This window comes from Zeugodacus cucurbitae, chromosome 6, assembly GCF_028554725.1.
Source record: "Zeugodacus cucurbitae isolate PBARC_wt_2022May chromosome 6, idZeuCucr1.2, whole genome shotgun sequence".
Taxonomy (NCBI): Eukaryota; Metazoa; Arthropoda; class Insecta; order Diptera; family Tephritidae; genus Zeugodacus; species Zeugodacus cucurbitae.
Genome location: NC_071671.1, coordinates 6,778,443 through 6,805,000, shown reverse-complemented (window position 1 = coordinate 6,805,000; position 26,558 = coordinate 6,778,443). Strand labels below are relative to the sequence as shown.

The 26,558-nt window shown below is 28.2% G+C and overlaps 1 protein-coding gene across 3 annotated transcripts in view; it reads right to left on the bottom strand.

The window, feature by feature from the left end:
• LOC105210271 (CDK5 and ABL1 enzyme substrate 1) overlaps window positions 1-26,558 on the bottom strand; it is a 56,812-nt gene that overhangs the window by 452 nt on the left and 29,802 nt on the right. For 2 of the 3 annotated variants that reach the window (XM_011181099.3, XM_011181098.3), the window contains exons 3-10: window positions 9,516-9,899; window positions 9,249-9,372; window positions 9,030-9,184; window positions 4,343-4,375; window positions 2,172-2,286; window positions 1,216-1,406; window positions 939-1,143; window positions 1-874 (exon numbers count right to left, since the gene is read on the bottom strand). The exon at window positions 1-874 is cut by the window's left edge and continues 452 nt beyond it. In XM_011181099.3, the coding sequence (XP_011179401.2) occupies window positions 734-874; window positions 939-1,143; window positions 1,216-1,406; window positions 2,172-2,286; window positions 4,343-4,375; window positions 9,030-9,184; window positions 9,249-9,372; window positions 9,516-9,899 (1,348 nt within the window). In that variant the 3' untranslated portion in view covers window positions 1-733. The remainder of the gene's footprint in view (window positions 875-938; window positions 1,144-1,215; window positions 1,407-2,171; window positions 2,287-4,342; window positions 4,376-9,029; window positions 9,185-9,248; window positions 9,373-9,515; window positions 9,900-26,558) is intronic. The other variant, XM_011181100.3, reaches the window with a different exon arrangement.

Sequence of the window (26,558 nt, the reverse complement as noted above, 5' to 3'; positions counted from 1 at the left end):
ATTACAAGTCAGAAAAAAATTAAAAAAAAAATTGTTTTTGTATTAAAAAGTTGTTGATTGATTTTTCAAACATACTATTAAATTAATATATATTTTTAAACACAAAAAAAAATGACCTCAACCCCAGAACATAAAAAACTAACTTTAAATGAAGTTCACCAGACACGCTTAAAACATATATTAAACAAATCTCCACAAAAAAAAAAATTTAAAAATAGTCGTAATGTAGTCAAAAAAGTATAATTAATTAAAATAATTGTTTATAAGTTCAAATTTCTCTTAAGCAAACGTTGAAATTTTCTCCTGCGCTCAAATAAAATCTTATTAAATTTTAAATCAAATGCTTATTGCCCTAACTTATTTGCTATAAAAATGTTTTTTCTTTGCTCCCTTAGCGTTTAAGTACAAATTTTCGTTTTGCTAAAAATCATTGTGTGGTAATTTTGCGCTTACTAAATATTTTTTTCCGCTAAAAATTTAATTTTGTTATATATTTTGTTGTAATTTGTAAAATCAGCTTTCCTCCAATTTCATATTTCAATATTTCGCACGCATAAAATGCATACAGCTAACTCATTTAAGGACAAATTGAATATCAATTTGTGTAACATTCCATAAACTACCATTTACGCCCATATATTTCCCTTCACTTCTTGCTGCTATTGCGATGCCGAAAGTAATAACGCGATGTCACCGCTACCAAGCGCTTTTCGGCGAAGCGTTTCGGCCAATTCTAGGACTCGTAAAGCAAACGCTGATAATGCGGCAATACCTCATGCATGGGTACATGCAAACTGAACTCTAATGCCACGAGCACAGCGAATTCCGAAGCGATTAGCTCCTTGCGATTCACGCGAAAGACATTCTCGGTTTTCTGCAAATTAAAATGAGTGAAAATTAATAACTAATTGCGCAATTACATTGTTATTCATACACACCTCAATTAGGCTCTTCAGCGATTCACCTTTGACATCGTTCATTTTGGCGCTGAGTAACAGACAAGCGCCCGCACATAGCTTACGATTACTCTTATTGATCAGATTGCCCAAGATCAATTTCTCAAAGTAGACATACGCCTGCGAGATGGTGACCAAATCAATACGACTATCTAACTTGTTGATGCGACGCATTTCACGCTTGAGGCTGTTGTGTTGAGAGAAAAAAAAAATTTTGTAATTATTTCAAGCTTATGTAAGGGGTTTCATTAGCGCTCACCTCCGTAATTTGCTCAGCGTGAGTTGTATGTGTGGAAATTTCTCACGGAATTTATCATTCAACTCCTTCTTCAAGTCTGATGGACGCACATAATCGATCACGGATGTCATGTACGATGTGAATGTCAGCAAAGTGCGATGCTTGCCCGCAATCAATTCGGGATCATCCAAAATATTGGCGGAATATTGAAACTGGAAAGTGAAGATTGGTGAGAATTAATATTTGAAATTAAGAAATTTACAGTTTTGAAAATAATAGTAATTAATTAATAATTAAGTAGTAATTGATTTTAATTAAATAATAATAAAGAAATTATTCAAAATAGTAGTTATTAATTTAGGAGTATTTAATTAAGTAATTGATACTTAATGGTAATTAAATGAAAAATAAATACTAATTAAATAATTAAGCGATAATTAATACTAATTAAAAAGTTATCAACAAAAATTAACAATAGTACTTATTAATTTTGTAGTATTTAATTAAGTAATTTAGAACTAAACGGTAATTGATTGAAAATTATGTAGTAATTTATTATTAACTAAGCTGAAATTACTTGATTTAAAAACAAAATTAATTTTAAATAAAATTTACATTAGTAAATAAATATTAAGTAGTACTTAATTAACTAATTGATTGAGACATGGTAATTAATTCAAAATTAAGTAGTAATTGACTAGTAATTAAGCAGTAATAAATTTTTAATACAAAATTTATTAAAGAAATTAACATTATTAATTGCTAATTCAGAAGTATTTAATTAATTAATTAATTACTCAATTATAAATCAAGTAGTCAATTAATAAAATAACTTTGTTCGGGATTTTAATTTAAATAATAGATAAAAAAATAAAATTTCTCAATTAAAAATAATTTATATGAAATCAATAAAAATTTAATCAATCAAAAAAAAAATTGTTTTCAAATTAGTCCAAATTAATAAAAAATTAACTCACCTGCATGCCGCGCGTACCGTCCGCATTAAACAACAAACTATCATCTAAATCCAATTTGAGGTCTGGTGTCGGACTTGCGGTACTATTGCGATTGTTGTTGTCATAAGTGAAGCACCTAAAGGGAAATCCAGAAAAATATATATTTAATTTTGACTCGAATTCGAAAATTATTCGAAACTATTAAATTTATAAAACAAAAAAACACATGCAAACAAAAAAAAAATTAAAAATATATTCTAAAAAGTATTTTATTGTGTATTGAAATTAACTTGCTGTTATCTATGTTTTCTAATACAAAAATTAAAAAAAAAAATAAAAATACATTTTTACTATAAATATTGTTGTGTATTATGTTATTGTTGTTATGAACGTGTATGACAATATGTTATTAGTATATTTCGGTATGCAAATGTTAGTGATTTGGTAGCTAAAAACAAGAAACAGAAACAAAAATTAAATGTATGAATAAATTAATAAAAATAAGAGTGAACAAACCGACTGACGACGGCACACAATTTTAACTACTTATGCTGAAATATTTATTTTAATTTACTATTATTAAATGCGCCTAAAAGTAGACTAAACTGTCAGCTATCAATTAATTACATCAATAAGTTTAATTATATGGAATTAAGAGCGTTTCAGATCATTTATCGCTTTTTTGAATGTCCAAATAAAGTCTGTACATTAATATTATAATTGAGAAATTAGTTTTTGCCTTTCACACAGCCGGCTACTCGATTAACGATTAGCTGTTATAAATTTTTGTTTTTGCCATCCATCAAAAGTTGATAAGCTGTGGTAATTGATTGCCATTGATATAATAATCAACAACCACTACCAAATTTAGAGCGTGGGCAACAACCATCAGAGTTGCATTCCACTTCCAACTCGATTTGTATTCGATTAAGAATTAATGTAGAAAATAAAATTTTTATTTTGTATAATAATTTAATCTAAATCAGCATTTTAATCGAGCAATGGCCGGTTAATCGATCAATTAACTCCTGTGCGAAAAGGCTATTAATTTACATAATTTCTTAATTAAATAAAATTTTAAATTTAAACAGAATTACTTAATATTTTCAGAAATTATATTACTTCAATTATTCATTTATATATTTTTCAAATTTCTACCAAAATTAAACTGTAGCACACTGTACAATTTGATGTAATTTAATAATATAATTAATTGCAAATTATGAAATCAATCAGATTTGCTTTACTTGTTTCATTTTAGTAGCCAATGTTAGTTTCTTTTTTATTAAATTTTCAGCATGCGATCGCATACCAATTTATGTACCTAATGGTTGGACAGTGTTTAAAGGAACTTTGAAAAAATAAAAAAAAATATATATATATAATAGGCCTACAACTTTCCATCCGCCGTTTTTTTTTTTTGTAAATTTAAGTTTGTTTTGTATAAAAAGGGTTACAAATGTCGATGAGCCTCAGCCGCACTTTTTTTTGGATTTAAAAAAGAAAATCAAAATTTCCCGCAAATGTCGAGAATTCGGCTCAAATAGTGACATTTTTAGTTGAGAATAAGTTTGGGATGCAAACAGATCTCTACAAATATTTTGTTAGGTTAATGTTGACACAAATGTCCAAGATCGATATAAAAGAAAATCGATTTAGTCAAACAGTGCTTGACCCTAGAGACATCTATTGGAAAACGGCGGAAGTTGTAGACCTATTATATAAAAAAAATTATTTAAAAAAAATTCAAAAATTGAGATTCAAATTTATGTTTTTATTTTTAAATTTTAAATATGTTTTTGACTATGCAACAAAATTTTTATTCTAATTTTTTGATATTTATGAAAGAAATTGTTAATTTGAAATAATACTTTACACAATGCAACAAATTTTTTATTTATGTTTTAATTTCTTAATCATTTTTTTATAATTTTCATTGAACCGCTTTGAATACACAGTTTGAAATTTTTAAAAATTTGAATAAATTTCCTTCAAAAAATTTTCAGATTTTTCATAGTAAATCATAAAAAATAAAACTAAAACAATATCCTTTAAACACCTCATAACCAATTACCACTACAAACAACTACTTCTACCACTAACAATTAGAAGTAGCAAACAATTTAGCAAATAATTTACACTTAAATATTAAAAAAAAAAATTGTTTTAATTTTTTGTTTGTGTTTAATTACCATTTTCCCTTTTGCCAGGTTATAACTTTTGTCCTGCAAATATAGCGCGCAAAAAAAAAACAAGATTCCAAATTAAATTTTTATTGCATTTTATAGAAATTTGGCAGCATAGTACTGTGCTTGCAAGTTTTTTGTGTGTTTAGTAGTATTTTAATTGCTATACAAGTGCGCTCTGCAATACTATAGCATACGAAAAACGAAAAGAAAATAATTCGACAAATATTTTGCTTAAAGCGCAAATACCTAAAGAGTGGAAGAAACGACGAGCTCTACAACACGTGATGCAACGTAGCACAATTTCAGAAATTTTATAAAAAAAAAAATTAAATATATATTAAAAACTATGGAATTGACAAAATAAAATATTAAAAAAAAAATTCTTGAAATATTAAAAAAAAAAATCATAAAAAATTTAGTTGCAATTGCATCAGCAGCATTACATTAGCATAAATATTTGTCACATGACACCCAAAACAATTAAATTTTACTACCATAAAATTAAAGAAACAAATATAAATATTTAAATTCCACGGCGGTGACAAAAAATAAAGAATGTGGAACAGTTTGCAGCAGCAAAAGGATTCATATTTCTTTTGAATTAATTTTTTTATTGCATTTTGTGCTGTATTACAAACTGTATAGTGCATATAATAACAAAAGCAAAAGTGTCGAAATGCAATAATACGTTTAAGGCGTAGTTAAACCGTGAAAATTAACTACAAAAGTAATAAAAAGTAAAAAAACAACAACAAAATAGCAGTAAAACAATAATAAACCACGCCATAAGGAGGGCTCGTTCAGCTGATGCAAACAATTCTTATTGAAAGATATTTACAAAATAAAAAATAATAATAATAATTAATAATAATAGTAAAAAAATAAAAAAATAAAAAAAAAAACAAAAAAAAATAAAAAAAAAACAAAAAAAAATAAAAAAATAATAAAAAAAATTAAAAAACAATAAAAAAATAAGTGAAAAAAGTAAAAAAAAAAACACTTTGGATGATGCAAGATATTTCGTGAATTGCAAATATTTTATAAATAAAATAGCGTAAGAGCAAATTTTTTGTTTACTAGAAATAAATCAACGCATGATGTCGGCTTTACAATTAACTGTAAATATTTACTGGCTTGGCTTAACAATACTACGCCGACTGATTTGCTTGGCCTATGCCTATGCCTATGTAACGTTTTTTTTTAGCAAAATAATGACATATCAGTTGAGATCAGTCATAGAATATACATATGTACATAAGAGGTGTGTTCAAAAAATAACGGGAATTTTTATTTTTTTTTTCTGAAAAAAAAAAAAAAAATCATTTCTCCATTAGTCTACATTAATTTTATCGTACTTCATGTATATCAACCTATCGGCGCATGTATATCAACCTATTATAAGAAAAACAAGTAAGGAAGGGCTAAGTTCGGGTGTAACCGAACATTTTATACTCTCGCAATTTATTGCTGTAATTTTATAAAGATAGCACAATTCGACCCATATATTCGGTATAAAGTTCAATAGAATAACGAAAATCATCATAAATAGTATATGGGGACTGAGGTAATTCCTAAACCGATTTCACTCGTTTTCACCACCAAGATACAATGTATCGAAGACTATACGCTCACTTAATTTAATATTACTTATAATTAGGTATATGGGATCTGAGGGAAGTTATGACCCGATTTTTACCATTTTAGGTACAGAGATAAACTGTTATAAGAAAAAAATTCAGAGGGAATGAATTACATTAAAATATCTGAGGGTTTTACCTATATTTTCGGTGAAAAATTAACATTAGGCACTGAGTTCTTCATGTTCGATATCAGGGGCCTTGAAAAGTCATGGTCCGATTTTGACAATTTTTCCACAAGTGATGTCACAGCTCAAATACAGTATTTGTGTAATGTTTTATTCCGCTATCTTTATCGGTTCCTTATGTATACATTATAAAGTGAAGGAATAAAATGAAATTCAAAAATGAGTTATATGAGAAGTTGTCGTGGTTGTGAACCAATTTCGTCCATTTTTCACACGTGTCATCAGGGTGTCAAGAAAATATTATATACCGAATTTCATTGAAATCTGTCTAGTAGTTCCTGAGATATGGTTTTTGACCCATAAGTGGCCACGCCCATTTTCCATTTTCTAAAAAAATCTCAGTGCATCTTCCTTCTGCCATTTCTTATGTTAAATTTGGTGTTTCTGACGTTTTTCGTTAGTGAGTTAACCCACTTTCAGTCATTTTCAACCTAACCTTTGTATGGGAGGTGGGCGTGGTTATTATCCGATTTCTTTCGTTTTCGGACTGTATAAGAAAATGGCTAAAATAAACGACTGCAGAAAGTTTGGTTTATATAGCTTTATTGGTTTGCGAGTTATATACAAAAGACCTATTTGGGTGGTCACGCCCACTTTTCCAAAAAAATTACATCCAAATCCCTAATGGGATCCTATGTTCCAAATTTCATTTTCATAACTTTATTTATGGCTTAGTTATGACACAGTATAGGTTTTCGGTTTCCACCATTTTGTGGGCGTGGCAGTGGACCGATTTTGCCCATTTTCGAAAGCAACCTCCTCAGGGTGCCAAGGAACATATGTTCCAAGTTTCATTAAGATATCTTAATTTTTACTCAAGTTATCGCTTGCACGGACAGACGGACAGACAGACATCCGGATTTCAAATCCACTCGTCATCCTGATCATTTATGTATATATAACCCCATATCTAACTCTTATATGTCTTGGTGACACAAACAACCGTTATGTGAACAAAACTATGATACTCTGTGCAACAGGTTGCGAGAGTATAAAAATGAAATTTGAAGTTTTAGAATTCCCGCAATTTTTAAAACACACCATTTATGTGGTTAGAGGTAATCATGATTCTCAAAACATCAATTTTTGTATGCATTTTCGTTAAGTGTAGTATCTTAAAAATATTTTCTGAAAATTTGAAGTTGTTCCGATAATTACTTTTCGAGTTATTCGACAAATAACAAAGAGTGCTCGGGAGCATGAAGCTAACGGCAGCTGCAAGCAACCGGTTTCTCGAGTTCTATTGTCATCTATGCGTTTTTCTCAAAACTATGTTGTTTGAACTCGAAAACCCCTCAGTAGATTTTGTTGAAATTTATACAGCTTTTAGAATTTGGATTTATTCCAAAATTTCGATTTTTAAGGCCAATTAACTGTTAATTTTTTTTCCGAAAATCTAGAAAAATATTTCTGAGGCCGCCATTTTGTAAATTTTTGAAAAAGGCTTCAATTTATAAAACTAATTTTTCTTAATTGATTGATTTTAAATGAATCTCCAAGGACTTATGATAGTCGCCGCAAGGATCTTTTTTTGGAATTGGTCCACACAAAGAATTATACCTTTAGAAATTAATTTAAATTTTTTTTTCAAAGTTTTGGTGACCTCAAGTCAAAGCATAGTGTAATAATGTCATAATATTACTTTTGTAAAATAACATGATTGAAAAATTACTTAAAATTCTTTGGTGTTTCCGACTACACCTAACCCCTAACTGTATATTTTCATAGAAGACACTGAAATATAACACACTTGCACTCAGTATTGAGACTGCTTTGCTAAAATAACTGTAAATTATCAAAAAATAGTACAAACAAAAATTAATTCGTAATTATATGAAAAATAAAATAAGAATTAAAAAAAAAAAAAACAAAAAAGCTTTTGAATAAAAACATTTTTTTACTTTTTTCCAATTTTATAACTCCACTTTTTAAACTTTTTCAATCAAATTTTCCACAAAACTTATTTTAAATTTTTTTAACACGCTTACTTGCTAACTCTTAGTAACTGACACTGAAATACTATGCCATTTGATAACTCCCTATACGCTATTGAACTGTAAGCTGAAGAAATAAAATTCTTTCGTCTATAAAATCGCTATTGGGTGAGGTCATGCTTTGGTTAGTCGAAGACACATCAACTAGCTATTTGTGGCTATTTAAATTGAGTAGAAACACACCCACAAAAATGCTAAAGAAATTGCGTGTCTCATAATACAAGTTATCTAATAGAAATATAAAGACATACATATGTATATATATAAAAGAAAACGCAAGTTTGTAAGAGTATATGATATACAAGCCGCTTGGTGGCGCTAAAGCGCTCACACTGCGCATAAAAGCCGGCAAGCAAGACAAGTCTAACAAAAACAAAACGCTGAAAACATGAAAATGCGCTGCCAATGAAATGCCTCGGACACGACGTCAATGTGGTTGACGATGTATGCCGTGTTGTTGCCGGCAGTAAGAATGAAGAAATCAATAATCTGCTATTGCGTTTCGCGTTTCGCGCTTTAACTACCACTAGAAATGCAGGCAAACAAATATTAATGGATGTTGCTGCACTATCTGAACGAGCATTAAACTAAATGATTTGTATAAATTTTTAGCAACATGTAGATGATGGTTAGTAATACTATATGTAAGCGCGCTAGATGGGTGGCGAAAGCTGCTAAAGCGTTTGGGGAAATGTGACAGAGAGCGACTTATGTATATGTGAGAGAGAGTGTGTATTAGTGTATGCGTGTGTGTGAGAAGATTGCTGCAGGAGCACAGTTCAAGGTCATGGTGTATCCAACCACATACACACACCGACCCAACCCCCAAAAAAACCCAACCATATGCATGTGTTGGCTGGCACACACTCACCTGGCGATGCCGTGATTTTTAAGTGCTGCTGTACTCGTTATTTCTATTTGACTATCCAATAGAGATGTGTTGGCCGAAGTGCCACCGCCATGTTTGCTTTTACTCTCTTTGCCATAATGACGTGTGGGTATGAGTAGATGGCCATAGGAGATTTCCTGTGAGGTAAAAATATAGATTTTAAAATAAATATGTAAACTATAAAAGTTAACGGTTACATACCTGCCCACTCTCACCCTTTTCGATGCCCAACAAATCGAATGGATCGAAGGGTGCATCATTGATGGCGGATAATGGACGCGAACCGGATGGATTGCGTCGACGACCCTCCTTGCGTAATTCGGCTCTGTTGGAAGAAGAGTAGGAATATTTTATTTGGTGAATAAATGGAATTTTGTAATTATATTATTTTTATTTCAAAATTTTTAAATGATTTTCTAACCAAAAAATTTTCTAATTAGAAAAAAACATAAAATCACCGCAACTCACCTGCCATTTTTACCCTTGTAATACGGCAGCGCCGAGAATATAAAGAACGGCACTTTGCGCGACGTCAACACCACACGATCATCCTTGTACTGATGCTGTTTGTGCGCTTGTGCATTGAGGAAACGCAAATCCTTGGCATCGTTGATTTGCACACTCTTGCTAATGCTGCCACGTCCCGTAAAACTGCCCGGGAAACTGCCGGGCGTCAAACTCTCCGTACTGCTGTCGTCGGTTATGTGCGTGGAACCGTGTATTATGTTGCACGGTCGCTTGCCACCAGCACTGCCGCCGACACCGACACCGATACGCATACCCGGCGCCGTATTGAGGCGTGCGCGACGCTCCGGCATGATGTGGGCATCGTTGGCGCCATTGCTGAAAGTTCTGTAAAGAATATAAAAAAAATTTATTTGTTGTTATTATTGTTGTTATTTTGGAAGTGGGTAAACATATGCTGACTAAATACATAACCTATAAATATGCATAAAAATTTTACTTTTTTATAAAATGCTTCATTTTTTTCTTTTATTATTATTATTTATTTGCTTTTCATAATTTTTATTTTAATAAATAGTTTTCTCTTCAATAAAATATTTTTCGTAAAACTCAGCAAAATATGCTACACTTCCTTCAATTTACGCAATTTCTGCACTGAAATTATTTTCTTTATTTGCTATGCAGCCGAGTTTGTTTAGCATTAAGTTTTTATCTGGGCAACATTTTATCGAGCTAATTAGAATGTAAACAGAGCGAGAGAGGCATAAAGAGCACAAAATTCAACAGCAAGCCAAACCGCATTTACAGATAACAAATACGCGGAAAATGCCATATTTTCGCAATTGCAAATGAATTCACTGAGCATATAAATATGTGCCAGAGTGAGGCATAAATTTTATATCATAGTTGCCAAAAATTTTTATTTTTATTTTTTTAATTTTTTAAAAATATTTTTATTTATTTAAAAATATATAAAAAATATTTCATTTGAATTATTAAATATTTCAACACAAAAATATTTAGTTTTTAATAAATGGTGAATTGTTTTAAAACAAGGTTGCCATATAAACGAAAATGTAGTACATTTGAATGCTTTAATATGGAGAGAATGTTTTTCTAATCTATGTCAGAATATAAATTAAAAATTTTACTAAAAAATCTAAATTTTTTTCCAAAAATTTTGAGTAGAGTTGCCAACTGAATTTTTGATATAATTTTAATTTTTATTATTCTTCTGTAAATAAAATATCAAATGTGATAAATATTATTTATTATGAGTAAAATTAAAATTTATTAATTACGTTTGCGTTAGGGTTACCACCATTTTTCTTAAAAAATATAACAAGAAATTTAGCATCACATATGATATAAGTATCTACTATAAAAACTAGAAGTAATATCATCGATCGCTTCAGTGATCAGATTGGACTGTTTAAAATTATTTACAACAGAGTTGCCAAATAAATAATTGAGTTAAAGTGGTTTTATTAAAATTTTCGCAAACTTTTTTGTTTATATGAATATATTTATAAGTTTTCAGATGAATATCGACAGAAATGAAATTTTGCAATAGGGTTGCCACATAAATATTTAAAGAAAAAATTTCTTTACGGTAAAATTTATGTTTAATTCTAAGACTACCAAGCTTTTGGGTAAACTTTCATATAGAATTGATCACAAAAATTATTTCGACAGGGTTGCCACATAAATATTTAAAGAAATTTTTTTTTAAGGCAAAATATATATTTATTACAGAGACTAGCAAGCTTTTGGGTAAACTTTTGAACAGAATTGATCACAAAAATTATTTCGACAGGGTTGCCACTACATTATTGAGCACAAAATGATCTCAAATTGTTAATTTTTATGAGTAGTTGGATACTTCTTTATCTTTTTTATTGAAAATATTGTTCTTATGTTCAAAAATATTATAATTTCAATCAAATTGTACTCAGGGTTTCGAAGCATTAGAAACAATATACTGAAGATTTCGTATTAAAGCAATAAAAAGGTAATTTCAGCAAAGAAACCACCACAGAAAGAATTCAAAAGATTTAATAAGACAAGTTAAAAGGCAAATTATAGCAATTCATGGTGGAGGCAGCATGCAAGCGCTTAATGAGCTGCAAGTTATAAGGAAAAAGAAGAAGAAGCATAAGAACACAACAGAAGAATTCTCGAAAAACAGATCTGTTTGGTCAAGAAAACGTGCCAGGCGAACAAAGCTGTGGCATAAGCAGAAAGTGGATCGCAATCGAGCAATTGCAAGTGATCCTCACTGTCTATATGTATTTACTACTATGCATACATAGCATACACACGTACATACATATATAAACACTTAAATACTTAAATACTTAAGCATTGTTTGTGTTTATTTGCTTAGCCACAGCGACTGACTTCCGTTCTTTTGTGGCGAGAACTTTTAATCTTATGCAACAATCTAAAGGGCAGCAGGCGCACAAAATTCAACAGCAACCAACTACAGTAACACAAAAAATATGTGCACAAAAAAAAATATTTATATACATATGTGTGTGTGTGTATGTATGTTTGTGTGCCCACTATTTATGTATAATTTCATGCGTTTTGCTTAAGGTTATTGAAACTCAAAATTTTTGTGGGTTGTTTTTTTTGTTTGTTTGTTTCCTAAATACAAAATTATAAAAAATAACAACAACAAAAACATCAACAACCAATATACATAGTGTACATGCCATGTGTTTTTTCGAAATGCTTTGCTGGGCGTATTATAGCCGAAAAGTTTTCATTTAGTAAGCGCAGCAGTGAAGTAATATCCACACCGCACACAACGTAAAGCGTGATAAAGGGCCTTGAGAATTTTTTTTGCTGTTTTTATTTATAAATTTTGTGTTTAGCTGACTTGTGTTGTGTACAAGTTAATACAATGCGCGAATGAGGAAGAGAAGGCAATCAGAGAAAAGACAACAACAACAACAAACTAGCGTTGTAGTCTTAGCTGGACCCTTAGCCAGCAAGTTGTACATATATATAATGCAGTATGTATGCAGTAAGATATTGAAGATCATTAGAGGATCACCTGCATACAAAAATAAAAACAACAACAAATGTATACACAGTTGATTATGGTACGAAGTGCAAAGACACTGAAAATAGTATTAATTTAAAAAGATATGAAAATAAAATAAAAAAAAAAATTAAAAAAATATTAAAAAAAATTATAAAAAAAAAATTAAAAAAAAATATTATTAAAAATATTAAAAATAACAAAAAAATATAAAAAAAAATATTAAAAATAAAAAAAATTTAAAAAAAATAAAAGAAATATTAAAAATAAAAAAAATATTAAAAAAATTATAAAAAAAATAAAAGAAATATTAAAAATAAAAAAAAATATTAAAAATATTAAAAAAAATTATAAAAAAAATTCTTAAAAATATAAAAAATATTTAAAATAAAAAAATGTATTAAAAATAAAAAAAAATATTAAAAATAAAAAAAAATATTAAAAAAAAATTATAAAAAAATATTAAAAATATAAAAAAAAATATTAAAAATAAAAATATATAAAAAACTATTAAGAATGAATTATAATACAAAAAAAATTTATATATTTTAAAAATGTATATGCAAAATATTAAAAAAAAAATTTATAATACTTAAACTAACAAATATTTTTATAATGAATAACATCTCTTAATCTATAAAATTTATAATTTAATATAGAAAATTAAAAGATATACAGATAAAAGATATACTGTCATTTTAAAATAAATAAAAAAATTAATTGTTTTTGAATAGTAAAAAAATACTAATTAAAATGTATACAACTAAAAAAATAAAAATAATTAATACTAAAATATCAACTAAATATAAAAAATATATTAATCATAAAAAATATCATAGATAAAAAAAAAATAATCAAACAATATTTAATTAAAATTTATGAAGTTTTTTGTTTATCTTTATTAAATAAATTTAATTTTCGAAAATTAAAAAAAAAATAGTTGTTTATGAAATAAATAAAAAATAAATTAATTGTTTAAGAAAAAAATAAAAAAAATCAATTGTTTCATAAATTTAAATAATTTAATTATTAAAATTTTATATAAATAAAAAAATAATAGAAATAAATAACAAAATTAATATAAAAAAATAATTAAAATAAATATAACTAAAAATAATTTATTATTAAAAATTAGTAATCAAAATGTATATTTTTTTAAACATCATAGACATAAAAAAATAATAAAAATAAATAACAAATTTAAAAAAATCATAATTAAAATTAATATAAAAAAATAAAATAAATTATTAAAAAATATTTTACAAAAACATATATTTTTTAAACATCATAGACATAAAAAATATTCAAATGAAAAAAATATCAAAAATAAACCATTAAAAATATTGAAAATATATATTTTAGTAAAATTATTATTTAAACAAAATTTTTAATAATTTTTTACAGTGTCCTTTTAGGCTTCAACACATTTTCAAACAATTAAAAAAAAATTCCGAACAATAAAAAAATGACAAAAAAACTAACAAAATTTCCGATTACCATCAACAATTTTTACCAGTGTATGTTAGTACAAGCCCATTTTTAAACATACAAATAATCACAAAAAAAAATTCATTAAACGATTTGTACAAATTTGTACAGCTTAAAAAGAAATATTATTTATGCGTCATTAAATTGACATTTAATATGCAAATGGCTGATTTGGACACTAATAACAAAAACACCCCTTCCAAATCGATCGATTTTCGAACAGGCACACAGCAAACCGAAGGCAGTACAAAATCAATACGAAATCGAAAACAACGAACATCGGACCAACGGACCAACGGAATGCACCAAACGCAACAACAACAACAGCAAAGTGAAGTAATAGTGGAGACCCAAAGCAATGAAGCGATCGAACGATTGATCATATGTACAGTTGGATGGAGTGGAGTCCGCAACAACAAAATTCTCAAATGAGCATAGCATGACCTCACGCACTTTTTACGCTTAGCATACAGCAGCTAAATATATTTAACTGCTGGCAGTTGCTGCGATCGCCCCAAAATTGGCCCCAAGCGTTGACGAACGCGCGCATGCCTTGGGTTGATCGTGGCGTATGGTGAATTTGGCAGCCGTCGAGCGAACAGCCACAACCAGGCGCTCACAAGCGCCGACAAGCAGACGCAGCAACAACACAAACCCGACTCGCCCAACATTTGTCGGCTATTTTGTTGTATTTTCGAATTGCATGCAGTGGCCCTTTGCCCACACAGCGGCGGAGGTACTGCTGCCTATTCTCGATCTACACATACAATGCGATACACATAAGTATGTATAAATTGTTGTTGCAAGTGTTGTTGACTCCTGCTCATTTTGCTGTTTCGTTTTCGAAAACACTTGGCACTTTTGATCGTAAGCAAGTGCTGTCTCGCCATCGGCTGGTGGTTTGCTGTTGTTTTTGCAGCTCATTAAATAGTGTTGATGAGAGCCACAAAGAATTGCATTTAATTTGTGAGTTGCATTGGGATAGACACAGAAGTATATAAACTCAATTTTATTACTTGTTCTTTACTGCAACGAGTCTCTTTCGTTTACTGTAGCTACAGTGGTGGTAAAGATATAGAAATGTTGAATATTCATACTGTATCGATCATATATGTATATTCTTTAGTTTCTTTAGTGGGAAGATTTTTGAAGAATTTTGCTTTCGAACGTTTTAATAAGGGATCTTCAAATTCTTCTAATTGAAATTCTCAGTTATATCGGAATATACCTCTGACAGAATTCATGGGCTGCTTCGAAACATTCGACGTTGGTAAAGGAATCTCTTAGGTTTTCAACGTATAAAATGTCCACAGATTCCGAGAGATGTTTCAAAAAGAGAACGGTCTATTGAGTTATTATGAGAAAAACTTGAGACGCTGAATATAAGTTATGACGAAATTTAAATCTCAGCGGAGTAATAGATGTAGAGGGTTTCGTTGAAATAATTACACCAAAAATAGACAAAGAATTTAGGAAATCCGCGGAAGTCAACTAATACTAAGGAGAATGATGTAAATTTCGAATAATCTCGAGAATTTATAGATTCAGGAAAACATAGAAATGATATGATCAGAAACAAAACAAGGCTCTAGTTTTAGTAAGAGCTCTGCATCGAGTGTTCTCTAACAGAGAGTGAGTATTTTTTAAGATAGTCAGATCCCAGTTCTCAGCCAAACCAAATTATTAAAAATTTAGATAAAGAGTTTAAGAAATCCACTTCATATTATTTCACATTCATAAAAATTCATGGAAAGTTAAACAATGTTAAGAAGAGAGAAGGTTATGAAATTTCTGATTATTCTCGAGGATTTAATACGATTTTTAAAACATAAAATAGAGATTCCTTGGTTTCCTGGTTTGGTGTTGGCCTTTAGTAGAGTTCTCTATTTCTCCCCAACAGAAACTAAGATTTGAACAAAATTATAAAAGATTATAAAAATTATAAAAATTTTAGATAATGAGTCCATTTCAAAATATATCATACTCATAAAATCTCAGTGGAACTCAATTAATATTAAAGAAACTTCTTCTCGAACATTTAATACGATCGTTTTAAACAAAAAGCAGAGATTACTTGATTTAGTTGTTTTGTTATGATTTTAGGTGAGGTTATGTATTGAACAACCTAAGTAAGGTCTTTACTAGAAGTCACTACAGAGTGTTCTTAACTAGATAGTGGAACTTTTCTTTTTATACGTGACCCATATATAACCAGACCACAGTCCTTAGTGTAGATAAAGTATAGAAACATGAAATTATTAAAAATTTAATCAAAAAATTTAAAATTTTTTTCGATATATTTCTAGAATGGTGTCAAAAAGAATTTGAAAACTCGTGTCTAGTAGAAGCTTTGAATCATTTTTTTTTGTTTTCACACAAATTGTGCATTTTTCAGAACCAACACTGTAGGTCCCTTAAAAATCGTAAAATTAATTGGAAACAGAGGAAGACATAAAGAACCCGCCACAGCACAATAGAAACGTGTGTAAATTGAATGAGCGGTGGTAAAAGATTGGCTATTCAACAAGGGTCTGCGTACTATCAATGCGCTGAAACAACAATAAATACAGACATACATACTCGTATGTCTAACTGCAAACTTCAAAAGGCAGAATGAGAGAGAGCGAGAAAGAAGCGGCTATCGCAGTAAATGACGTTATCAGTATTAAGATAGAAAAGTTGTGTGTTTTTAATTACAAAACGAAACGAAACGCTGCTGCTGCTGCATGGAGTGTACGGTGGAGCCGAGTGGTGGGGCCAACCGAGATAGCATAGCATGGCATAGCAAAGCAGCGTATAGCCGAAAAATGGTTTGCTGGCAATGAAAAACTTAGTGACGACAAGAAACACCAACACAAAATGAAAGGGAAAAAAATATTGTATTTGAGGCGAAAAAAAAGAAGAAAATCCGTGCTGCACTAAAGTCTGAGCGCCCATCAAATCACCCTGAGTTAATTGGTCTAGGTCGAGGCTACACATTTTAATGAATCAAAATAGCGAAACTAAACTGATGGACATGCGAGCAATGCATGCTTCAGAGATGTGGTGAGTCACAAACACACATACATATGTATATGGGTGTATATATGTATTGAAGGGCATGCAGATAGCGCTGGACTAGTTACATAGTTGGAGCACTGGGTGGACTATACTCGTATGAGATAAATAAAACGTATGGGAGAGTGTAGCGTAGATAAAAGTGAGTGGAGATGAACGGCGGGCGGCGGAGGAAATGCAGTGGGGTGGGGTGTAATAGAAAAGCTGCCTGTTTTGATAGCAAGGAAAGCACACTAAAGTTGTGAGGATGTCGGGTGCAGCGAGGAGGAAACAGCGGAGGGAATTAGTAGAAATTGATAGCTAGAGGAGGGAGGAAGGTGGTATACAAGTAGAAGAAAAAAATACTTTGATATGGCCAATTGGAGTTTGGACTTTGTGATGTGGAAACAAACTCGGCTAATTGGACGAACTTTGGGTGATGGCTGATGGAAGTAACGGTGGTACTCGCTTGCTTGTTTGCGCCATTTTTCCCTAGCTGGGAGGAGGGTCGAATGCGGCAGCAACGCATGGGGCGGCGTAACAATTAAAAATCGCTGCTACTTGCGGGCCTTTTGGGGTATCAGCAAGCATACACACACACACCGAGAGAGAAGGGAGAAGCAGGCGCTCAATTAAAAGCAACTTGCACGAGAGTGTTTGAGTGTGTGTTTGGTGGTATAGTGGGGGGTATGGTACAAAACGCAATTAATGCCGTTTCTGTATTTCTCGCCTGTATATACACACCATCCCACCACTTCAGCTCCCGCCGCTACTCGTTGCCGTTTTGGCCATTCAACAATTAATTAAGTCTCGGGTGTCAAGTGTCAACATTGGTCGGCTAACGGTTTGAGGTAACAATTATAAACTGTTAATTAGTTGGAGTAAAAGAACAGGCGCCCAGCAATGCGGCACAAGTGCCACAAGCAGCGCGCGATGACTCGACTCGACGCAACCCGAAACATTTTTCTTACGCTTGTGGTTGTGCGTATGTATATATGTATGTATGTATGTATGCAACGTGCGTGAGTGTAGGTGTATGGAAAATGGTGTACGTGGAAAGCGGAAATGCGAGCGCAGAAATGAATGTGCGAACACCGAGCAGCAAGTCGCTTGCACGCCGCTTTCAACGAATCAAGCGAGAAATAGCTGAATGCAATGCGTTTGTTAGCTGGCGGTGTGGTAGTGAGGGTGCCGAGCGGAGGGCAAGTGCGTGTTGGAACGCAATTTAGTTTTTGGTTTTACTATTTTTGTGTGTGTTCATGTAGAAGTGCCATTTAGTTGAGACTACGAACTGACAACAACAACAACATATACAAATAATATAAATATAGAAAGAAATTGTTGTCCAAATAAGCGCTGTGAGGTGTGCTGGAGAACACAGGGTGCTCTTGTATGTATGTTTCAATGTACGTGATCTGTTCAAAAATTAACGGGAATTGTAAAATTTTAAAATTTTATGTCTTTGAAGAGTATTTTTTATAGTTTTACAAGCAGAATACGAGAAATCGCTGAAAGAGCCAAAGGCTATCTCGAAAATCGGGTTTGAAAAGTGTTTCGACAATTGGAATAAGTGCTTGCTTAAGTGCATAATATCGATAGGGTAGTATTTTGAAGTTGTTAACTGTAGACGAATGAAAAAATATTTATTTCAAAAAATTAAAATTCCCGTTATTTTTTGAACACAGCTCTTATGTGTAAGCATGTGCGTCTGATTCCACAATTTCAAAGAGATTAATGCTTTCGTCACATTTCAAAGTGTTTTCTAAATTACATACAACAATACAAATACATATTCCTATCTAAATGCACAGGAATTTCCAAAAACACCAGCGGCTGCAAGTGAATTGTAAAATTGTTGTTGTAATTGTTTCTAATGATATTGTTGAAAGTCTAATTGCTTGTTAGGTGGTCGAATGTGCAGTATAAGTGTATACATATGCTTTTATGTATGTATGTATGTTGCTAAGCAGTATATAAATACACAATCGTAGACACTTGAGGCTGTTTGACTTATTTTATATGTGTATATGTGTGTGTATATCCATATGAGTATCCAGTTTGATGACCTCACAAATGTGTATTTTCGATTTTCGTTTGATAACGCACACATATACAATACATTTGTAGTAGGTACTCATGTGTATACACACATGTGACGCACATATGGCACCTCTTTAAGTTGCAGCTCTATTTCTGTTGTTATTTCACTTTCAAACTTACGAAAAAGGAAAATGCTTGTTGTATTTTCTGTATGCCTGCTGAAATTTTGAAGAAATTTAAATATAGTTTCGACATTTCTTACCTAAAAATTTATACTAAAGCTGTATTAGAAAAGGATTTTTTATCCAGTGAAATTTTGAACGTAACAGCTTGACGAAGGAACTGACTTATTATTCATTTAATATGATTTTGTAAATTAAATAAATCGATTTTCATTGAGCTGAGCTCATAAGAATTTTCCCCAATTTTTTTTTTCGATTTTTTCGGCACAGTCAAGAAAAATATGCAACCAACTTTGAGAAAGTGACGAATCGAACAAATAACTCGAATAATAAAATTCAAAAAATATGCATTAACAATTAAATGAAGCAAACCAGTGAAGTTCTTGCACTGAATTTAACTTTTAACGCAATTTAATTACTTTTCAAAAAAATCGATTAAAATAATATATCGATAACATTTTACCAAAACTGTAATCGATTGTAAAAATAATAAAATTTTGTTGAGATTTATTTTTGAACATTTTTATTGTATAAATAATTATAAGAATTATCGATAAAATTTTATCGAAACAGAAATTATATTATGCTTTTTTCTTAGCAATTATTTAATTGTCTTTTGTTGAATTGAATCGTTAACCAAATCTAATTACTTGTACAAAAATCGATAACAATATATCGATATTATATTATAGAAATTGTAATCGATTATAAAAATTATTAAACTTCTTTGAATGTTTTATTTTTGATATTTTTATTGCATTTATAATTATACTTAACATTTATCGATATCATTTTATCGAAACTGAAATTACAGTATGCCTTTTCTTAGCAAATATTTAATTATCCTCGCACAATTTATGCTCTAAACCGGATCAAATGGCCTGGCAAGCACTCTATATGATCGAGTAACTCAAATGCATTCAAAAAATGTATTGTCGATAACATGTTATCGAAGTTGTAATCAACCATGGGCGATTATAAAGAATTATAAATTTTTTTTTTGAAAGTTCTAAAAATTTAAGAATATATATTTGGAAAAATTTTATTGATTAAAATTTTTTTGAACGAAAATAAATTTTATTAAAAATTCAATTGAACTAACAATTGTTTTTTATTGATTGCACAAAATATTTTTGGTATTATTATAACGAATTCAGACGAAAAATAATCAAAATAGTATATATATAGAAACCCACTTGAAAGGCAATCAACCAAAATGGTAGCAAACTGACGTGTTTGAAGTGCGAAATTGACGCACGTGACACCAAGCAACATTTGTTATTATAAATTTGAATTGTTAAACAACTTATTAGTCATACACACACAAATACATACACACATGCTTAAGGTAGATTTGTATAGATTAAACCACTTTAAATACAAAGCAGTAATTATATGTGATTATTGCATGCCAAAAATGGCACGAGAGGAAATAATTTCGGCATTTCTATTAAAAACCCAACACAAAGCGAGTGTGCAAAAACAAAAACAATGCTGATACATACATATTTAATGCGGCCGCAATAAGTCGAAAATATGTTAAACAAATCCGCCTTTCAACTAATAAGCGATTGTTTACACATATTGAATGTCATGTGTAGAAAGAAAAAGCAACAACAATAATAACAATGCGCTGATAAGGGCAAAAGCAATCAAATAATTTGTATCAAAAATAAATAAACAAAGCGAAAAGCAAATACATACAATACATACATATCATTTATGCATATTGACAAATCGATTAGCTGACGAGAGAGAGTCAATACAACGCTGCAGCTACTCTATCAAAGTGGCAAACAAATATATTTATACATATATAAATAATTTACACATATATAAATATATAACTAAATATTATATATATATAATAATATATATTATATATATAAAATAATAATATATATACGCCCAGCACTACTTAGTGAAAAAGTATTATTTGAGTTTATTTAAAGAGTCGCAGTGATAAGAAAGTCCGCACTGTGCGTCATAGCACTCAAAATAAGGCAAAAAGCAAATACAACACAATTAAAAGCTACTACAAGTACTAGGCATTAATATATATTTATGTACGTAAATATGTGTGTAATCAGCCATATAAATTACCTTCAATACAACAGCGCTGATTGGTAAAAAAAAAAATAATTTCGCAAAAAAAAATTGTTGTTTATCATTTTCGCATTGTGACATCGCCACTTAATGCATAAATAAATTAATTATACATAATACTTGTACATACAATAACAACAATGCAATAAACACGTGGTATTGGCTGTTGATTACAGCTGTTTGAATATTGAAACATTTGTTGATCGCAAAACGTGATTATCATGATGACACTGACGATTGATTAGTGAACACAATGGATTGTAAATGAGGGGAGGGAAAGAATAAAAATAATATTATAAAGTGATGTAATAAATAAATAAAAATGAGGATAAATAAAATAAAAAATTTAAAATAAAAGAAATAAACAAAAAATATAAAATTGAATTAAAATTATAATAAAAAATAATAATTTAATTAAAAACAGAAAAAATGAATAATACAAAGTAAACAATAATATACAAAAATGAGAAAAATTATTTTTAATTATAAAAAAATTTAGTTTAATTAAAATAAATAAAAAGTAATAGAAAAAGGAATTTAATAGATAAAATTAAATAAATTAAATTAAAACAAAATAAAGGAAAATGAGAAAAAATAATTTAAGTTATAAAAAATTTTAATTAATTAAAAACTAATTCAATAAAAAGTAATAAAAAATAAAAATCAATAACATATAAAAAAATTAATGAAAAATAAAAATTAATACAATATAATAATAATAAATAAAAATAAATAAATTATACTAAAAAAGAAATAAAAAAAAAATTAAATTAAACTAACAAACTAAAAGAAAAATTAAATTAATTTAAAAATAAAACAAACAAAAAATTAATAAAAAAAAATAATCAATAAAATACAAAAATAAAAAAAATGATTTTAATAAAAAAGAAGAAAAAAATAAAACTTATTTAGATTTATAAATAGTAAAAATTATAAATTTAATATATGAATATAACTGAAATTAAAATAATTAATCGCAAATGAAGAAAAAAAAATAAAAAAAAATTAAAAAAGAAATAATTTAAAATAATAATTAAGAACTTAAAAAAAAAATTAATTAGAAAGATAAAATTAAATTATTAAAAATTTAAAAGTTATATTTTAAAAACAAATTTAAAATATAATAAAAAAACAAAAAATTAAAGAAGAAAAAATAAACAAAAATTAGAAAAAATAATTTAGTTTTACAAAAACTTTAATTAGTTAAAAAATAATTCAACAAAAAATTTATAAAATATAAAAATTAATAAAATAATAAATAAATTAATAAATTAAACTAACAAAAAAAATTGAATTAAACTAACAAACTAAAAGAAAAATTAAATTAATTTAAAAATAAAACGAACAAAAAATTAATAAAAAAATAAACAATAGAATACAAAAATTTAAAAAAATTATTTTAATAAAAAAGAAGAAAAAAATAAAACTTATTTAGATTTATAAATAGTAAAAATTATAAATTTAATATATTAATATAACTGAAATTAGAATAATTAATCGCAAATGAAGAAAAAAATAACAAAAAAAATTAAAAAAGAAATAATTTAAAATAATAATTAATTAAGAACTTAAAAAAAAATTAATTAGAAAGATAAAATTAAATTATTAAAAATTTAAAAGCTATATTAGAAATAAATACAAACGAAAAATTAAAGAAAAAAATAAACAAAAATTAGAAAAAATAATTTAGTTATAAAAAAACTTTAATTAATTAAAAAATAATTCAACAAAAAATTTATAAACTATAAAAATTAATAAAATATAAAAATTAATAATTAAATTAAACTAGCAAAATTAAATAAATTAAATTAATTACAAATAAAATACACAAAAAAATAATAAAAAAATAAACAATTAAATACAAAAAGTAAAAAAATTATTTTAATAAAAAAGAAGAAAAGATAAAATTAATTTAGATTTATAAATAGTAAAAATTTTAAATCAAATATATGAATATAACTGAAATTAAAATAATTAATCGCAAATGGAGAAGAAAAATAATAAAAATTAGATTAAATAAGAAATAATTAAAAATAAAGAGAAAAAAATTAATTTATACATATAAGAATTTAAAAGAAAATAATAATAGATTAGAAATTATAAAAAATAAAAAATAAAACTGATAAATTAAACTAAATATTATAATAAAAAAAATTATAAATGAAGATAAAAAATAAATAATTAAATAGAACAAATGAAAAAAAAAAAAATTAGAAAATAATTATAATAAAATAAAATAAAAAATTGCATTAAAAACGAAAGTGTATAAAAAAATTAAGAAATGGTTATAAAATAACATTAAGTAGAAAAAATAACAACAAAAGATATCTAAAAAAAATAAATAGAAAGTGAAAATGAAAAAAAGGTAATATTAAAAAATTAAGAAAAGGTGAGTCAATGTGAGTTAAACATAACAGAAACAAAGCACAAATAAACACAAAAACAAAATATTCAAATCGGTTAATACAAATCAGCGGAAACTGGTTGCAAAAAAATATTACGTCAACATTAGAACGTGATAATTTCACATTTTTTGCAAGCAGCTGGAAGGAGTAGTTAAAATATATAAAAAAAATTGTACAAATAACTTTAAAATATATAATCTGTAAGTAATAATAAAATATTTCACACTATTTGCTTCAAAAAGTGCATATTTGCAATGAGTTGCAAAAATTAACAGCAAACAATTTGAGTTTGAGAGAATTTATAACCAGCTGCAAGATGTACAGACAATTTTGTTTATTCAATTAGCAACGCTTTTAGCGGTTCTGTGCGCTTACATGGGCGTGAAGAAATGAGTTATTTGGAGGTTATGTCGGGAAAAAATTTAAAAGCTTACGTATGGCTAATTATTAGATATAATGAGCTTATATATAATTCTGTTAATATTTATTTCAATAAATCATTTCTTTGAAATTTATTTTGAAAAATTATTACCTTCAAATATAATTTTTTATCGATATTTATTGTGGATTTTTTATTATCTTGCATGAATTTCTTACTTTTACACGTTTTTCCTCAGTGAATTTATAGCAAATAAGTCCTCCAATTTGCATTATAACTGAAACGACATCTACCGACAGGCATTTGCGACAGTCGTTTAACTAACGATAAAAATAAATCGAACTTGGCAGCACTGTTAACCAATGATATTTGCCCGTATGATCTTAGCGAGGATCGCTTATTGGGAGCTATAATTTTTGCTATAAACTTTCAAATACTATACTATGAACGAGTTTCTTAAAAAGGGCACTTCGCCTGAACAATCCAGCTCTTATGATTGAGGATCGCACACAGAGGAACTATAATCCTTATATAACCTATTTTTGGCCCATCGAAAGTGTTCAAAGATCGTGATGTGATCTTACTGTAATTTATGGATGGTCCACTTTGAACACATTTCGTCCAAGAAACTTCATAATTGCTTCAAACTAAAGCTCTTCAAGGGAACATATTTATGTAAACACAAGTAATGATCGGCTAAAGAAAATGCAAGATCACCAGTTTTACGATGTAAACAAGTGGTCAGTGACCTGAGAAACTTCCGAAATAGCAACTATTTCATAGTCTCCAGCACGTATCATTTAGTTACAGTTACTTGTCATGTATGTAAATTCGTTGTTTGTAGAAAGGTAAACAATAGTGAAGCAAGCAACCATAAAAAAGAAGGTCAAACAGCAGCACAATTACCACGATCTTTCGTAAACAAATATGAAGAGCAAAACAAAATGTGTGAAATGAAAGGTAAGCCTCAGGGGGTCTATAAAAAAGTAAACAGCAAGCTGTTGGGAAGGAAAGTTTTAAAGGAGAATAAAAATGCAAATTTATAAAAAAAAATAATTTAAAAAAATTAAAAAAAAAAAAAACAATAATGTATAATAAAATAAAGAAAAATAATGATAAAAATGGAGAAGAAAAAAAATAAAAAATAAAAAGAAAAAAAAATTAAAAAAAAAAAATAAATATATAATGAAAACTGAAGAAGAAGAAAATAAAAATAAAATAAAAATTACGAAGAAGAAGACACAAATTCTAACCAACCAAAGCAATCAAAATATTTTGCATAATCAAATTATTTAATTGATTTTAATAGAATTGTACAATCAAATAGTTAATTGAAGTTTTGTATAACATTGAACGCAATTTGTTGAATTAAAACTCATTTCATTCACTTGTTATTGTCAATTAATAAATTTTTTATAGACACCATTGGAGATAGTGATAGCTCTGTAGACAAATGCAGATTCTTTTGTAACTGTTTATCTTTTGCTTTATTGTAGACATGTCAGTTTAATTGAATATGTTATGGTAAGAGTGTATTTAGAGGCTCATAAAGCAAATACCCTGTGGGAAATTTTTAATAATTTTTGCTTTCTTTGGTATAACACTGTCAACAGACTAATCATTTATTTTGACTGAATTGTCATTTTATTTTATTTTATTAAAAAAAAATTAAAAATTATTTTGTAAAGCTTCAAATTTTGGAATTCATCTAGGAGTCTCAATGAAAAAAAAAATAAGTTTTATTAACAAAAATCGCTAAAAAATAGTAATTTCCAACTCATTTTATACATTCTCATCACTTCATTGTGTATGTGTGTTCCTACCGGGTCTTTTGTATAATACTGTACAGTACTAAGTAAAAGTGTTGTATTTGTGTCTTGTATGCAAAATACCAAATGAATATTAATGCCAACATCACGTGTTCACATACAGCATACAATATTTGTTTGTGTAATCTCTAAAGTCAACTGTAAGGGTTGTTGTTGTACACATTTGAATAACTAAATAATAATAATAATAAATGTATATATAAAAGTCTATTTGCACGATTATTCATAGTTTGTATAACTGTTTTTTCACTTCTCTTCTTATTTGTTTGTTGTTGCTCATATAGATACACATGTATGTATGTATATAAATAAATTATTATTTTATTGTTGTATAAGTCTAGTTTATGGCTTTTATGAGTGAGATATATTATAAATATTTGATAATTTTTTTTCTCTCCAAACAAGTTTTGCTTCAAAATAGTAATAAGCGGGTTTTTATGTCAGAAAGTGTTATAAAAAGCGAATTTGTAAAATAGGAAGATGGACACAAAGGAAAACTTAAAAAAAATTGCATATATTTTTGCATGTATTT